The 18244-nt window shown below is 30.3% G+C and overlaps 1 protein-coding gene across 3 annotated transcripts; it reads right to left on the reverse strand.

Annotated features, from left to right (window-relative positions):
• Window positions 1-892: 892 nt before the first annotated feature.
• LOC111714438 (epoxide hydrolase 4) lies at window positions 893-17381 on the reverse strand. Of its 3 annotated transcripts, none has more exons than XM_023489540.1 (20): window positions 17258-17381; window positions 15599-15671; window positions 15154-15182; window positions 14450-14551; window positions 13914-13941; window positions 12642-12728; window positions 10664-10758; window positions 10163-10235; window positions 9822-9874; window positions 8830-8909; window positions 8342-8391; window positions 7424-7451; window positions 6949-7003; window positions 5277-5318; window positions 4515-4581; window positions 4235-4325; window positions 3677-3722; window positions 2701-2746; window positions 1993-2124; window positions 893-1107 (listed from the first exon to the last, which is right to left on the reverse strand). In XM_023489540.1, exons 1-20 carry the CDS (start codon window positions 17291-17293, stop codon window positions 1055-1057), a joined length of 1266 nt encoding a protein of 421 aa, XP_023345308.1. In that variant the 5' UTR covers window positions 17294-17381; the 3' UTR covers window positions 893-1054. The 3 variants fall into 3 exon arrangements, with proteins under 3 accessions (XP_023345308.1, XP_023345310.1, XP_023345311.1); XM_023489542.1 differs by having other exon boundaries at window positions 2020-2124; window positions 17258-17379; XM_023489543.1 differs by lacking the exon at window positions 1993-2124 and having other exon boundaries at window positions 17258-17375.
• Between the last annotated feature and the right edge of the window lie 863 nt (window positions 17382-18244).

Here is an 18244-nt window from a genome sequence, read left to right on the forward strand (position 1 = left end):
ATTAGATAATTCTAGAAGATATATATAGCTATGTTTGTAATGTGACGTATGACATGCAGTTTCAGAAATTAAAACGAATTATATTGTAAATACACAACTTATTTGTAAACACATGATTACTAGAGAACCTGATTAAATATATATTTCGATAAGCCAACATAATTTTTAAATTCTTCTCAGTACATTATCACATTTAATTTACTTAAAACTTACGATGTCGATGTATAATTACTGAGTTTAAGCACTAAGTCGACGTTCAAAATCATCTTTTTGGGTGGATACGTTTTCAGAATCGGTTTTTTTTAAATTATTAAATAAGATGACGAAAAATACATGAAAAATTCAATAGTAAACTGATAAGGTTTTTAGGAACATATTTCTTAAAAGAAATTTGTCAATAAATTTTAGGAAAAATTATTTTCTGTTTCATCATTATATTGATTTTTTTATTTTTATGAATTTGTTCGCAGATTTCTTCAAATTCTTCGAATTCCGTCTTTTTTATAAAAATTCCAGAAAATCTGCAGAAAATCTTTGTGAGTAAAGAGAGATTATAGAAACTTAAAGTTAATTTTAACTTTATCAACCTGTTCCTAAACAACTAATTAGTTTACTGTAGAATTTTGTTTACATTTTTTGTCGTCGTTATTTAATAAATGAAAAAAAAACAATTCTGAAAACGTACCCACCCAAAAGTACAATTTTGAACGTCGACTTTGCGCTAAATTTCAGTATCTTTAAAAATTTTTACATGAATCCTTAAGAATTTGTTCACAACACTGCATATTCAGTTTAACTTTCTTTAAACATAGCCGGTCTGTCCCTTTAAACATTAAAAAAATCCCATTTTAGCGCTGCAACAACTGGATGTTCAGTTTTTAAGAAAAGAAGAGTTAATGATGAGACTTAAAACAAGCCAATTTCAAGCAAACATGGTTTCATGGTATTTTCTTTCTTTTTTTGCAAAATCAGCTATAGTAAACCATCAAAAGACTTTTACGTAACCTTTTGTTCATAACCCTGTACAGTGTACAAATAAACAAATTTTTCCTAATTATTTGACAAGCTTGATCATAGAAGACCATTTAGACATGTAGCTCATATCTCCTGAAAAAAAAAATTAATTTTTTTTCGTGTGTACATTGATTTTAAGTGAGATGGAACATATGGGACACTTTTTTATATAAATGCTCAAATCCATCTTGCACCAGTTTTAACGTTTTCTTAAGGTACTTTTTTATATAGATATATTATTTTTTTTAATCATTTGGAGTTGTGTAGATTAAATCAATTGTGCAACTGAGGAGGGGGGGGGGGGAATTGTCAAAATAAATAAACACAAATATGTAAAAATATTTGTCTTGAGATCAAAAATGTTAAAATCGTAAAAATCCCTTTGAATATTAAGCAAATATTAAGCAAAAGATCGGTTTTATAGAAAGATTTTTGTTAGAATATCAAAAAGCTTGATTTTAACAACTGGACGTTATTCAGATCGATTCAACAATCAAGACGCATCTTTTGCTCATACCATATCAACATGCTTAGAAAATGATGAAAAATCTACCTTCCCTAATAATGTTTTTGCACAAATATTTTTTCCAATTTGATACTGGCTGGCGCAAAACGGATTGGACATTTTTGAGGAAACAGTTTCACTCTTATTTCAAGTTTTGAATCTTAAACTAAGGAATTCTAATAACTTTGTCAACTGGTCGCCTTGTCTAAGTGGAAAATGATTAATGGAATGTATGTTAAACTGAACCTATAGAATGAAGTTATATTCAAAAGTATATGGGGAATCCCAGTATGAAGTACTTTAACTATAGTGATACATTTCCCCGGACAAACCTTTAAATTCTCTAATCTACTTGGGCTGGATAGCTCAAGCTGTCACGCAATAACACTTTTCACATTATGTTAGATTAAACGCACACCAAAATAGAATGAAATGATAAGAAGACGACATTTGAAAACATGTTTAAACGCTGCCTGCAAGCTTTCCAACCCTGTCCCTGCCTGTGATCAGGTTAGTAAGGCTCCAAGTCCAATTCTGTAAACTCCGAAGGTTAATGTTGGTTTGATTTGAGCATGATTTAGTCTTCCTGTCCGCACATTTCGAACCTTATTTGGGATTAATCAGGCGATTTAGAAAAATTGTGAACGTTGGGACGTGTACAGGGGCTAACGATGCAATTTAAGAGTAATAATTGAAAAGGTGAAAAAGTGGTAAAGATTAATAGGAAAAGAAAAAAATGAAGGTTCGTTGTCATATTAATAAACGAAAGAAGAACTTTGTAAATTTTTAATTACATTCTTTACAAAAAAAAATAATTACAGGGCATTCAAGTAAACATTTTACAATCTTTGACTATACAGCATTTTTTTATTCAAGAACAAGTCTTGGGATTTACAAAATGAGGTCTGGATTTTAATATTATTAGAAATAGATGGAAATGTTTTAAAGTCCGAATTTAGATTTCTAAAACCATTCTTTTCAAAAAATATAATATCTTCATCAAATTTATGTCACTAACAAGGTAAATCACATTTTAAAAACAGGTAAAATACCATTTTTTTATGACATTTGTAAATCATCGAGAGTTTAAGACGATTTTGTCTTTTATTTTCCTGTATATATACTACCATAACCTCTAACTCAAAGGATTAATATTTTGTAATCAATTCAAAATGTTCTACCTTTGACAAACTGTGCAATCATCTGGTTTACTGAATCAGGTTGCTCCTGCATCATAAATATTCGGAATAGTTTTTATCCATTTTTCAAATATTTTAAAGAACACTTTAAGCTTGAATTTTTAAGGGACCCTCCATTTATCCTTTTTAAGGGACCCTCCATTTATCCTTTGTTTTCGACTGAAAACTTAATTGTACATTTATATGAAGGGTTTCACGTTTAGCTGAACAAATCAGTATATCTCATTGTTCATCAAACTTATTGGGAATGGGTTTAGTACAGTACAGGGTGTCCCATTAAACATGACAGTAGCAAGACAATTTGAAAGTCGTTCTGAACTTTGAACTTATTTGTGACATTCAGTCGTCAACCTACAATTTTACATGTATGATTCTTAAAAAAATAAATACAACATTCTCCTAGTCCTGGCATTTTTAAAATGTGGTCTGCCTTTTTTGTGCTGTCAATATAACCGGAGATATTAAGATTTTCGTTCTTATTTAAATTTTAATTTTATTAATAAAACGAAATTTCAACGCAATTCTTCATATCTCCAGTAATATGAAAAGCACAAAAAAGGTAGACCACATTTTGGAAATGCCAGGACTAAAAGACTATGATGCAAATTATTTTAAAGATCAATGGCGACTGTCATGTTTCATGGGACACCCTGTAGATGTCTCTCTGAATTCTTATGTCACATGAATTTACAACAAGTCGATTTAATTTTGAAATTGAATAAGTTGGTCTCTCTTAGACAGCATAAAATAATTGATTTTGCAGGCCTTCATCTTGTGTTAGGTAAAGGTTTTCAGGGTACTGTAATTAATCTGATATATTCTTTTTATGGAGGGTAACTTGGAATTACAATTACTGTCTCTTTAGCAAAGTAAAAAAAACTTTAAAAGTACTCCGTAATCGTTTACAAAATGAAGAAGAAAATTTTAAATTGAAAAATTGAAAAAAATGCATCCTTACTTGATGTGGGGCATTTCCAGCCATATTAACAATCTTGACAGCAAACCTAGATAGATAGATACAGAAAACTCAGAGAGATATATACAGAAATGGATAGATACACAGAAAACATAGATAGATAGATACAGAAAACGTATACAGATAAATACAGAAAAATTAAATAGATAGATACAGAAAACCTAGATAAATAGACACAGAAAACATAGATAGATAGATACAGAAAATCTATACAGATAAATACAGAAAAATTAAATAGATAGATACAGAAAACTTAGATAGATAGACCCAGAAAACATAGATAGATAGATACAGAAAACATATACAGATAAATACAGAAAAATTAAATAGTTAGATACTGAAAACTTATATAGATAGGTACAGAAAACTTTAGGATCAAGGTCACCAACCTTATACCTTGAAACGTATTCTGCGGATTGTGAGACCATTTCCAAACAAACTTTAGGATCAAGGTTACCAACCTTATACCTTGAAACGTATTCTGCGGATTGTGAGACCATTTCCAAACTAACTTTAGGATCTAGGTTGCCAACCTTATACCTTGAAACGTATTCTGCGGATTGTGAGACCATTTCCAAACTAACTTTAGGATCTAGGTTGCCAACTAGGAACAAGGTGTCAATATCAACAACTAAAGAAGGGAAAACAAATATTAGAAATTAATTTATATTTTTATATACTAGTTCTTCAGGGTAATAACTGGCTAATTGATTAATTGCACATACAAATTATCTTTTCGTGATTAATTTATCAACTGCTTCGATTATGTAGAGTTGGTGAAAACTATTTATTGACGTCGTCAGTCATTTTAGTAGTAGACCTTGTTTTTCAACGCCTTTGCAAGATGTTTGGGTCAAGGGTAGATTCCTAAAGTAGTTTACAGGGCCCTGAAAGTAAATCATGTTAAAAAAGGTAGCAAAAAAAGATCGAAATACATTAAGCCATGTTAATTTACAGGGTTACTCACAAAGAATGAGACTGTAATGATGACCTATAAATCATGAGATTGAATTTCGTCTGTTGACTAAAATACGGTTCTTATTAGAACCCTGTATGTTATATTTCATTGGATCTTTCTTCTATCCTTATCAAGAAATTACTAGTGAATGCCATTTGTTAAGAAGTTTAAGAATTAGTCAATCATAAATTGCCAATTTTAAACTTTTAAAAGTGTTATTGGCATTTTTTGTTAAACCCTACCACGATAGGGGGGGGGGGGGAAATTTTAAAACGACTTACATTAAAACGCTTAAACTTCATCACTTTTTCAACTTCAGAAAAATGGATATAGTGACATGTGTCACATGTTACTATTTATTAAAAGTAAAAAAAAAAAAAAACTATTTTTGAACATTTGGTAATTTCCTCTTGGACGATTTTTGGACATTTGGTAATTTCCTCTTGGACGATTTTTGAACAACGTTGTTTAAAATGTTTAAAATGTTTAAAATGTTTAAAATGTTTAAAATGTTTAAAATCAACATATTAATAGGGTTTAAAAATTAGAAGGAGAAGCTACTAGACCAGCCCCCCCCCACAATGCCGGAATAAGGATGCACACAAAAAAAATCAACTGCTTGACCTGCCAGTCCTCCCGTCGTGAAAATGTATATTTGTAGGCTTCCTAAAACATAATTTTATGATTAATAAATAAAAGATTAAAATTTTGTATCTTAAAATAGAAATTTAATAAAATCGACCAAACCAGAGCTTATCTAATTATCATCAAATTTTTGAAAACGATGTAAAATTAAGAAAAAAGAAAATATTGCACAAAAGAAAAGCATAACCTGTAGCACAACTAAGCACAACCTAGCACAGCCTAGAACAACCTAGCACAACTTTGCACAACCTGGTACAACCTAGCACAACCTAGCACAACCTATCACAACTTAGCACAACCTAGCACAACCTAGCACAACCAAGCATAACCTAGTACAACCTAGTAGAACATAGCACAACCTAGCACAACCAATCACAGCCTAGCACAACCTAGAACAACCTAGCACAACCTAGTACAACCTATCACAACCTAGCACAACCTAGTAGAGATGTCAACGATAGTGTAACGTAACGTAAAATGTACGTTTTTGTACGTTACGTTACAATAATGTGTTACGTTTGGATACATTCTAAATAACGTGAACGTTAAACGTTAACGTTATAGGAGCTCATACCTAACGTTAACGTTAAACGTTAACGTTAGAGGAATATACCCCCAACGTTAGCGTTTTGTGGAAATGTAACGTTATTTTTCTAGTATCTACAACTTTTTTGACCATAACGTAAAGAAATGTTTTGTTTCCAAAGGGAGCTTGAACGTCTAACGTTTGAAAAATGAATTTTGATTTGATTGAATATCGTAACGAAAGGATTTCTATTTCAAAGTTCAACTTATAAAAAGTGTAACGTTGTATAACTGAAAAATGCATTACTGTTTATGAAAACGTTTTGAAACGTTTTCCCTTATAGTATAATTAAAAATTCAACGTTGCAGAAATGGGTTATTATTTTAATAATCAGGAAACGAAAGTTTTTTTACAGAGTAAAATTCCAATAATGTAACGTATAAAAAAATGTTATTCTGTAAATCAAAACGTTTCATAACTTTTCTCTGAATACTAAATTGATAAGTCTAACGTTAGATATATGTCTGATGAAAATGTTGTTCATAAAACGTTAGACTNATATTTTTAAGATTTTGGAAATTTCTCAAATGCCTGGGTACTTGAGAAATTTCACAGATACCCAGGCATTTGGGAAATTTCCCAGATACCCAGGCATTTGAGAAATTTCCCAGCTACCTAGGCATTTGGGAAATTTCCTAGATACCCAGGCATTTGGGAAATTCCTATTTTTGACATTTTTGATAATTGCTGTCACTCCCTCAAAAGTGTAACGGAGCTTACTGTTTTTTCACAACATTTACTAAAGCTTAACGTTGTATAAGGTATTCAAGTGCAGAAAATTCATTACGTAACGTTACTCTGTGCAATAAAATTTCATAATGTGCAGCGTAACGTTTTAAACGTTTATACTTTTAATGAGCACTATCATAACGAAAGCTAAAATCTAGAAAAATCAAAACGTTGACATCTCTACAACCTAGCGCAACCAATCACAGCCTAGCACAACCTAGAACAACCTAGCACAACCTAGTACAACCTATCACAACCTAGCACAACCTAGCGCAACCTAGCACAACCAAGCATAACCTAGTACAGCCTAGTAGAACATAGCACACACTTTTTTACCTTGTCAAAGTTTGAATAAGAAGATAAATCCATTACACTGCCCGACTTCTTAAACCTTTAACAATCATATATATATATATATTTATGTATACTATTTATCAACTTAGATATAAATATATATATATATATGTATACTATATGCATACTATATGTCAACTTATATATATATATAAGTTGACAAATTGGTTTGTAAAAAATTATAATGATCATAAAATCAACCAATAAAACAATACAACGGAAAGGAATTGAGTCTTACCCACAAACTCAAAACGTCTAATCCCTTTATCATCTGCAACTTGATGGTGTAATCACCTTTGATATTTCAAACCTAGATTACATATGATTGAAAAATCTAAAATGCAAAGATAAAGGGATTGGAATAAAAATATCAGAATTTGTGACAGACTCAATTCTTTAGTTTTGGTGTCTCAATGCTAAATAATAAATTCTAAGAAAAAAAAATGACTAAAATCACCTTTTATCAATAACTTCCAAATCGTTACCTACAAAATAGAAGAACAAAAAATGTATCAAACAATTAACTAATTTAATCTAAAACTCTGATATTCTTTTTCTAATCCCTTTATCTTAAATTTCTTTTTAAATATTCATTCAGAGATGGAATTTAAAGAATTTGAGCCGCGGTTTAAATCTGCCAAAACCCGGTTTAAATTAAGCGCCGGCTTAAATCTTAAAACATTTGATACAATTTTAAGTGGAACCAACCATATTTAAGCCGCGGCTTAAATTTAAACCGCCGCTCAAATTCTTTAAATTCGGCCACTGTTAGATCAAATAGTCTAAATTTAAAATATCAAAGGTTTACCCTGTCAGGTTGTAAAGATAAAGGGATTAGAAAATTTGAGTTTGTGGCAAAAACTCAATTCCTTTATTGATAACTGCATTTTGTTTAAAATTGTGATATAATTAAATTAATTTTACCACAAAGAAAGGTTACCAATTATATATATTTAAAAATATGAAAGTTGTAAATACCAAATTCCAATTATGTGTGATATAAAAAAGGACAATTGATTTAGAATTAGCAATGGAGTATCAGTATGGAGTATCAATCTAATCAATAAAATAGTTTCAAAAATAGACAATTAGAGATTTAAGAAATGTATGTGTTTTAAGTTAAAGAAAATTAATATGATATGATGCCTCTTACAAAAAAAGCAATTGTGCCGCAAAGTTTTCCGAGGAAAAATCAAAATTGCTCAAAATTTCTTTTAAAAAGTAATTGATAACCATAAATATCTGTACATTGTTTCAAAGAAAATATTGATCAATTGATTTGAAAATAAATGTTCAATTGTAAAGAAAAAAAATGCAAAATTTTGAAGAAAAAAAAGTAAAATTATGAAAAAAATGTAAAATTGTTCTTAGTTTCCTAGCAGAGCTCGTTCTGGGAGGAAAGGAACTCTGCACTCATAAAACCACCTTGAAATAAAGTAGTTTAAAGGGACTATCAACGTAGTTTAAAGGGACAATCCACTTACAGAGTTTAATAGCTGATTGACATTGTTACCCAGTATATAATAAATGGAAATATCCTTTCTTCTGTCCAAATAGGGAAATTTTTAATAGCAGTATTCAAATTGCTATTTTATCTCTTTCCGAGAAAGAAAACTGATGATACCTTCCCCCTTGTTAGAGGTGGTCTATTAAGGGAACCGTTAAGAATTAATGGAGGGTCTATCAAATTATGATGTCAAACCCTCTAGCTTTGAGTGGATTATTAATAAGAATTCGGTCGGATTTAATTAACAAGAGCGAGGCGAGGAAGTTGAACTAGTCATGACACGTTCAACAACTTCTTTTATGACGCCGATATCAACTAGCAATTTCGAATGAATCTAGGATAGTAAAAAAATTTACCTGTTTTCGAAAACACTTCTCCATGATTTCATCATATTCTTCAACCAAACATTAGGATGCGGGGTAGAGATAGACACAAACTATTTAAAGGGATGTTTAACCTTTATTTAAAAATGAATTTGATTCCTTTATCATTTGTATCGAAGAAAATGTTGTCAGGAAAAATTGATATATTGCCAAATCTACTCGAAATTCAGACTTGAAGGTCGTCTTAAATCTTTGAAATTATTTGCGGCGTTCGTTCGTCAACCTAGATTACATGCAATAATTCTTGAAACAAATATCAAACAGTCCCCTATTTCTGGCATTTCCAAAATGTGGTCTGCCTTTTTCATGCTGTCAATATTACCGAAAATATTCAGAATTTCATTCATACTTCAATTTATTAAATAAAATCAAAATTGCTGAAATCTGAACAAAATTCTTTTAGTTCTTTTAGGATGTCTGCAGGGTTACCCGGAAAAGATTAAACCTTCTGACGACTAAAAACTTTAACCATCGTTCCACAGAGTTTTTTTTTATGTTCTTTGGAAAATTAGCTTACAAGTTACAACTTCAGAGATCCATGAATGAACAAAAAAGTCTGCAATCTATATGAAGTCTCATTCCTTTATAAAAATCTGGTTTTTTGGTATGCAATAATTTTCATTTAATCCCGCCCCTTTTAAAAATAATAATAAATAATAAAAATAATTTGTTATTTTTTTTTACAAAGAAATGTCATTTACTCTCAGACAAATTAGAATCAATGAATGAATGAACTATGTATGTATGAATCCTTTGTAAAAAATAACAAATTATTTTTGCTATTTATTATTCTTTTTAAAAGGTGCGGGATTAAATGAAAATTGTTTCATACCAAAAAACCAGCTTTTTATATATGCGCACTCGGGTTTACGATTGAATATCTCATGGGTTTAAATTTCCATTGATACTAATAGTCTGAGAGTAAATTATACATTCTTTGTATGTAATCTTAGGCTGTACATTACCTTTGAAAACAAGTTAGGATATCGTTCTAATAGCTTCCAAGCAATATGACCTCCTATTGTCATTTTAAACTTTAAATCGAAATTTCGAGAGTAAGAAATTAAATTATACGAGTACTTGCCATGGATTACCCGCCGTTTAACAGGCTGATATTATAAGCTTCAGTTACTCTTCAACCACTGTTTACCCGCTCTTGGTTTTAAATCATGGGTTCTATTAACAAATGTCAGTCTATTTGGTCTAGCCGTTTGGCCATCTTAGCTAACATATATATATGAGTGAAGCACTGTATTATATATAATATTTGTCCATTTATGTTGTAATAATACTATTTAAAAGTTTCCTAGCCCGTGTCCGATAATGACGACCTTTCTCTCGGAGGAGTCTTGGAGGATTTCTATGAACAGACGCAGCTCCTGAAATTTCAAAAATCAAAATTCAATTTCAGCAAAAAAGTCGCGAAAATTTAATTTGAAGAAAAGTCTTAATCTGAAGCATGAAACAGCATTTATTGAGAAATTTACCAGACTAGTAACTGCAGATGTATTAAGTTTCTGAACAATATTTATTTATTAAGTAAAGTACGGATGGTTCAATGATCTTAAAAGATTTCTTTCGTTATTCAAGTACTGAAGTGCAATAAAAAGCGCTTTGCATTCGCTTTAAAGTCTAGTTTTCTTATCCTTGCATTTTTGCAAGAGTTTTACATTTTTGGCTATCGATTAGTTAGTTCATAGTTTGTATTATCAAAGATCAATAAAATATGGTTCGTAAATATAGGGAATAGAAAATAAGAGTTTTAGATGAATTTTGACTATAGCATGGAACTAAGAAAGGGTTTTACCTCAAGGATGACGTCATCTTTATAATTTGTTGCTAGGAAAGGTTTTTCACTGTCTCCAAACCCTTTTAAATCTGGAGCAACCACCCAATAAGAACCTGATACAGATTTTCTTAGAAAATGCATATTTAATGTGCTGGTTTAAAACTTACTTACAGTGAAAACCAGAAAACTCTGAAACATGAATACGACATTTCGACTTAAGTCATGACTTTTAAATAGTCCAATGAACATCAAGCAAAGCAATTATGCAATTATACCCATTTGACTTAATAAGTAATTAAATTACTTACTATAAACGACATGACTTTTAATGCCATCAAATATACTTGAATAATGTCGTCTTCCTTGTCCACAATTTTCTTGTTTTAATTGTCTGAGCACGCTTTGCACCAACACTTAGACCTACTACTATAATACCAATACATTCAAATATATGCATAATTATTAGAATAATTGTTTAAAGAGACTGTACACGTGATTTCAATAGTTCTCAATATAAAGAGTACCATGTCAGATTCACACCAGCACTCTTTAAACCTTACTTATATATGAGGAAGATATTGTCATATTTAAACCTAACTTATATATGAGGAAGATATTGTAATATTTAAACCTTACTTATATAGGAGGAAGATAGTGTCATCTTTAAACCTAACTTATACATGAGGAAGATATTGTCATCTTTAAACTTATACATGAGGAAGATATTGTCATCTTTAACTCTAACTTATATATGAGGAAGATATTGTAATATTTAAACCTAACTTATATATGAGGAAGATATTGTCATCTTTAAACCTAACTTATATATGAGGAAGATATTGTAATATTTAAACCTAACTTATATATGAGGAAGATATTGTCATCTTTAAACCTAACTTACATAGGAGGAAGATATTGTCATCTTTAAACCTAACTTATATATGAGGAAGATATTGTAATATTTAAACCTAACTTATATATGAGGAAGATATTGTCATCTTTAAACCTAACTTACATAGGAGGAAGATATTGTCATCTTTAAACCTAACTTATATATGAGGAAGATAGTGTCATATTTAAACCTAACTTATATATGAAGAAGATATTGTTATCTTTAAACCTAACTTATATAGGAGGAAGATATTGTCATCTTTAAACCTAACTTATATATGAGGAAGATAGTGTCATCTTTAAACCTAACTTATACATGAGGAAGATAGTGTCATCTTTAAACCTAACTTATAGTTGAGGAAGATATTGTCATATTTAAACCTAACTTATATAGAGGAAGATATTGTCATCTTTAAACCTAACTTATGTAGGAGGAAGATATTGTCATCTTTAAACCTAACTTATATATGAGGAAGATATTTTCATATTTAAACCTAACTCATATATGAGGAAGATATTGTCATCTTTAAATCTAACTTATATATGAGGATGGTATTGTCATATTTAAGCCTAATTTATATATGAGGAAGATATTGTTATCTTTAAACCTAACTTATATAGGAGAAAGATATTGTCATATTTAAACCTAATTTATATATGAGGAAGATATTGTCATATTTAAACCTAACTTATATAATGCAGATTCTAAAAGTAGAGCACAAGAGCTTTCTAATGATGTATCATTTGTCATATTTGGACATCAAACATGGGATTTAGAGGGGGTCAAATTGACCCCCCCCCCCCAGCATATCCTGGTTTTCAAGTACCCCAGCAGGGATAGGGTTAAACGTGTTGAAATCTGACCATTTTCTCAATTGTCAAAAATCCATAAGTGTTTTTTCTAGGAAAGTGAAATTAAAATTTCAGTAAAATAAGGATATCTCAATCAGCATGCAGAGAGTACCGTTGTGAATCTAGAATGTCACTCTAAAAACTGCGGATAGGTTGAAATAACTTATGCAGTCCTTTTATAGAAATTGTTCGTAGATTTGATTCCCGCTCCTCTCCTGAGGGGGGGGGGGTCTGTGGAATGGGGGGGTGTTACCTGAAAGTCCTCTGAGTTGTTTTCTCCAACCATACCAGAAATCGGAGAAATCATGAAGACAAAGGATCATATCATGTCTCCTACTTCCTGTCAATATTGATCATAAAATCAGAAATCCGAGAAACCATGATGACAAAGGATCATATCATGTCTCCTACTTCCTGTCAATATTGATCATAAAATCAGAAATCAGAGAAATCATGATGACAAGGGATCATATCATTTCTCCTGCTTCCTATTAATATTGATCATAAAATCAGAAATTAGAGAAATCATATCATGACAAAGGATCATATCATGTCTCCTACTTCCTATTAATATTGATCATAAAATTAGAAATCCGAGAAATCAAAAAAAGCAAAGGATCATATCATGTCTCCTACTTCCTATATTAATATTGATCATAAAATTAGAAATCCGAGAAATCAAAAAAAGCAAAGGATCATATCATCCCTTCTACTTCATATAATATTAATAATAATCTTTAAATAAAAATAAGATCCTTTTTAAAAGTTATACTTTCTTTCAAATCAAAAGATTAATTACAAAATTAACTCAATTTCTAATTGTCAATTGCATGAAGGCAATCAGACACCTACGCAGCTAGTGTGAATCGCAGTTTGTTTATCAGTATTTAAAAAAATGAATAAAAAAATAATGTTTTTAATAGAACACTAAAGTCGCAGAATTAATCTCACTTTTTTTACAGCTTCGACATTTTTTATCTTTCCTTTTTGCAGTAATGACAGTACTTCATTTGAATATGAAATGTCTAGAATAGGTTATTGTATACGCAGTAAATGTACATCAGACAATTATTTCTTATGAAGTACCGTCTGCAAAGCATGTATAATCATATGTTAGGGCAAACTGCGTCAGTTATATCTCCCTTCTTTTCCTTACTCCCTGTTTCTATCATTCTATGCCATTTTCATTTTAGTTTGCACATCATCAAACAAAACATTTAAGCGTATTTCTAGTTTTTATTTGTGGATTTTCAAAATAAATTATAGTTTTGATTGTTTTATTTTCGACCACCCAAACCCATAAACCTTCTCATGGGTCATGTCAGGTCCCACATCAAATTTGGATATAAGTATAGCCAAAACGACTAAATAGATTTTGTGTTAACTCAAATGACCTCATGGATGTTAGGATTAAGGTAGGGTCGAAGATTTGAAAAAAAAAATTTTTTAATTTTCCGTTTTTAATTTTACAATTTACACCAAAATTATTTTCATACTTTAATTTTTGTAAATTTCTTAACTTTACCTGATTCAACATAGTGATACTTTGTGCCCTAAACAATAAATTATAATTTTTTTCTTTTTCCTATTCTTAATATTTAAATAGTCTTTTCATTTTTCAAGAAGTTTGATGGAAAACCGATTTTGGTGTTCTCCGAATATTTAACATTTGAGTGCTCTCATATGCCACAAACGGAAATTCAAAATTTTTCTTTTTATTAAATATTTCCTACATATATTTCAACTTAATTTTTATCGTATGCTTGTTCAATTATTTTCAAATCATTTAGTAAGATTTATACGCAAAAAAGTTTTTTCAAATTATCTTTCTAGAAACAACTAAAACTCCCCCCCCCCCTCCATACAAAAGTAACCCAAGGCGACAGTCTCACTCAAAAATCTATAAATTTTGCTAATTACTTCTTAAAATCTTAATGTCAAAGGCTACACAAAAGTATAAGTGAGTTCGAAAGTTAAAAAACAAAGACGACACATTAAATTCGACCCAATCTTAAACTTTGATGCAAATTTTCATATCATTGTGGATCTATGTGATTTTACCTTTATTTTAAGGTATAGATGTCTACCCAGCATAGGATCTGATAAACAATCAGGAGGATGCTCCCTTAGTTTCATTTCAACACTGCTCCCAGGTCTTAGAATCTAGATAAAGGGTGTCCCAACAAAACGTAGGAATTAAGAGACAATTAACCCTATCCCGATTGGGCAAATTTTAGTCTAATATGAATGGGAGGGGGATATTTTCCACGCCCCCCCCCTATGATTTTGCCCATAGAGTTGAGACCGGGGCCTGTCATAAAATAATTAGACCCCTATCTGGTTAGGATGTCAGGGAGGATTTATCAAAAGTTCAAAAAGTACGTCGGAAAAATGTTCAAGAATAAATATCTTTATTTTTGACAAATATTAACATGTGACACATGTTTCTACATCCATTTTTTAAGGGCTTTTTAAATATATACATTTTTGCTCTGTAGCTTACTGCTACTATTGATATTTAATACTTTGATTTTTTGATCTTCTAGAGTTCATAATGCAAATAATGAAAGTACGTGAGATCAGGTTCAAAGTTTTAAGAATATTTTAGTGCTAGGCAAATGTTTTATCACAAACGAACGCGCTCTTGAAAATTTTTAAATAATATGTGAATATTCTTGTAAATATATTTATATAATTAATCATCAAAATTATCAAATTAAAATTGAAGCAATATTCAGTTCATCATATTCTTATCAAAACCTAACCTTTGGAATGTTTCCCGCCATTCTGAGCCCTGAAAAATTATCCTGTAAATTTGAATTTTTTGATTTTCGTCTTTTCAACTTTATAATGCAAAATCAAGCACATGTGATGCCCACTAAAAACCTTAGCAGAATAATTGCCATTTTCAATTCCTATTTTGAAATGAAAAGATTTGTAGTACAATAAAAAAACATATCTGAATTTGATAAAACTTTAATTTTTAACATACTATGGGACAAAATATTTACTGATTGATAAACCTGCTCGAGCAGAAAAATTTATTATGAAAATTTAGGCATATTCATTAATCATTACGTGCGTTTATTTATAGACATATTGGAATATTTTTGCTTTAGATTCAGCCGGGATAGTTAATTGGTCAGTCAAGACAATAAAGTGGTTCCAAATCCTAACTTTATTGGCCTGGGTTGGATATTAATATTTTACCTGTAAAAACAAACGCCATGCTTTGGATCTGAATTTCCTTTAAGATCTCCATCGCCGAAGACAGAAACAATTTCTAAAATATAAATAATTTTAGAATTTAATGTAAAAATATGTTTTAATTTAGGATTGTAAACGTAATTTCATGTTATCCTTCTTTTTAACGTATCCTTAAAAACTCTATTTATTTAACAATTACTCATTTTTCTATCTTAACAAGTATTAATTCTTACAATTTTTCACTTTTTCAGAGAAAAAAATTGAAAAACGTCTATTTTAAGCTAGAAAAATAAGGATGAGACAAATATTTAAATGACACTCCATAATTGGAGGATAGCTTGAAATTACATCTATTCCCCTTAAACATGTATATTCAACACATCACACGTGACACATGTGATTATTATAAAGCATCTGAAATATTCTCATGATTTTATATATTTTAATCATAGAACTGTCATTGAATTTTTCTTCCATTTCCAAAGTAAGTCTTTTACAAAATCTTTGTACGTATGATTTAACAGTATTTATTACTTTAATACTTAACCTATTTCTTAAGATTTGTACTGGAACCCTGAAATTGTTTTGAAACCCTTAATTTGTACTGAAACCCTAAAATTGTACTGGAACCCTAAAACTGTACTGGAACCCTCAACCTGAACGGAACCCTAAAATTGTACTGGAACCCTAAAACTGTACTGGAACCCTCAACCGGAACGGAACCCTAAAATTGTACTGGAACCCTAAAACTGTACTGGAACCCTCAACCTGAACGGAACCCTAAAATTGTACTGGAACTCTAAAACTGTACTGGAACCCTCAACCTGAACGGAACCCTAAAATTGTATTGGAACCCTAAAACTGTACTGGAACCCTCAACCTGAACGGAACCCTACAATTGTATTGGAACCCTGAAATTGTACTGGAACCCTAAAATTGTGTTTTATTACAAAAAATAATTACGTAACTAAAAAACATTTTACTTTCCAAAATTATATGTTTACCAAAATTATATTGGTTCATTCACATGAAATAGTATTTTATATCAAATTATGAAATTTTGCTTTTAACCATTGTATTGTATTATCACCCATAAATTGTTTTTATGTTATTCAAAACTGTATTCTTACTTCAAAAACTGCATTCGATTGCCCTTAAACGTATTTTATTACCCCAATTAGTCAAATTTATTTATTAAAATTGTAATTTATTTAACAGAATATCTTATCTTCCACCCGAGAAATGCATTTACTATCACCTCAAAAACAGAATTCTCACCGTAAAATAGAATTTTATTATCCATGAGCAATGTATTTTTAACCCTAAAATTGCATTTCTCGAACAATTCAAATTTGTTTACCAAAAAAGTTCTAATTGTTACTCCAAAAATAGCATTTCATTACTCTAGACAAAAATTCTCTTACACTACAAAAATTGGAATGCAGTGCACAATATTTATATTTAACTTACTTAAACTTATTTGTATTTAGCTTATTTAAATTTATTTGTATTTAGCTTACTTAAATTTATTAGTATTTCGCGTACTTAAATTTAATTGTATTGCCCAAAAAAATTAACCATATTATTCGACTTCACCCAGAGTTCTATATTTTAAACCAAACATGTAATTCTATTCTCCAACAATTACGTATTTGATATTACCCAAAAATAATATAATAGTGTTACTAAGTTTGGCATACTGCTCCTCCCTTCACCATCATCTATCGTCTGTCGGAGAGCTGTAAATAGTCTGAAATATCTTAAAACACTTTAATTTAAAAATAATTGTTTTCTCACTGCAAACTAGAAAGAAGGAGAAGGTAAAATGTTTAAGACATCACTGGTACGACTTTGTGACATTATAGGCTGTAGCTCGTCTGGTTTTTTTTTCGGCAAAAGTTTGAAAAATCATATTTATCCGGAATGACATATTAAACATTCAACACATTTTTGTTCTTTTCGATAGCTCTTCAATTAACGTTATAATTTAATTCTGACATACAATTTATTATGGTGTGGGGATATACATTGAGCCTGATCTATACACATTAAAGTGAACCTATATTACACGTTTTCAAAACATATTCGATTTTAACTGTATTCTCCTTTTAAAGGGACAGTAAGCGCAAATTTCAAGTGACCCTCCATGCAAAGATGGCAATGTACGATTTACAACGGTACCCTTATCTGATAAAAAAAAATTTATTTCTAATTCGAAAGTATTGAATCCTGATAATTTGTTCAGTCTCTCTTAAAGGCAAGGAAAGCGGTAGTCATTTTTGCCAAAAAAGAACCCACAATCGAAAATAAACCAGTTTTTAAATACAAAAACATGGAGTTCTATTGATCAGACAACATTGTTCAAAGGAAGCATTAAGTAAATAGGGCATTACCATCTTTGCATGGAGGGTCACTTGAAATTACACTAACAGACCATTTAAACAGTATACTAATAACAATCGCACTGGAGATTCATAGGTACAAATAGGTCCAAGGTGTGGACCCGGTCTTAAAAGTTTATTCACAATTTCTACAGCTGTCTGCATATCTGTGTTAAATGTATCTTGTCTCGTCTGAGCAATGTTCTAATATTTAATCTAAACTTGACTTGATAAGAGAACTGAAAACAAACATACTGCAATTTTCTTG

This window comes from Eurytemora carolleeae, unplaced genomic scaffold (assembly GCF_000591075.1).
Source record: "Eurytemora carolleeae unplaced genomic scaffold, Eaff_2.0 scaffold1563, whole genome shotgun sequence".
In the NCBI taxonomy this organism is placed as follows: Eukaryota; Metazoa; Arthropoda; class Copepoda; order Calanoida; family Temoridae; genus Eurytemora; species Eurytemora carolleeae.

Excerpts from the sequence above, each read along its gene's own strand:
- LOC111714438 (XM_023489540.1), bottom strand. The coding sequence starts at position 17,293 with ATGCCAAACTTAGTAACACTATTATATTATTTTTGG. Across the intron at positions 5,319-6,948 it reads CTTATTCAAACTTTGACAAG|GAAGCCTACAAATATACATT; the intron begins GTAAAAAAGTGT and ends ATTATGTTTTAG. Across the intron at positions 4,326-4,514 it reads CAAAGGCGTTGAAAAACAAG|TTGTTGATATTGACACCTTG; the intron begins GTCTACTACTAA and ends TCCCTTCTTTAG.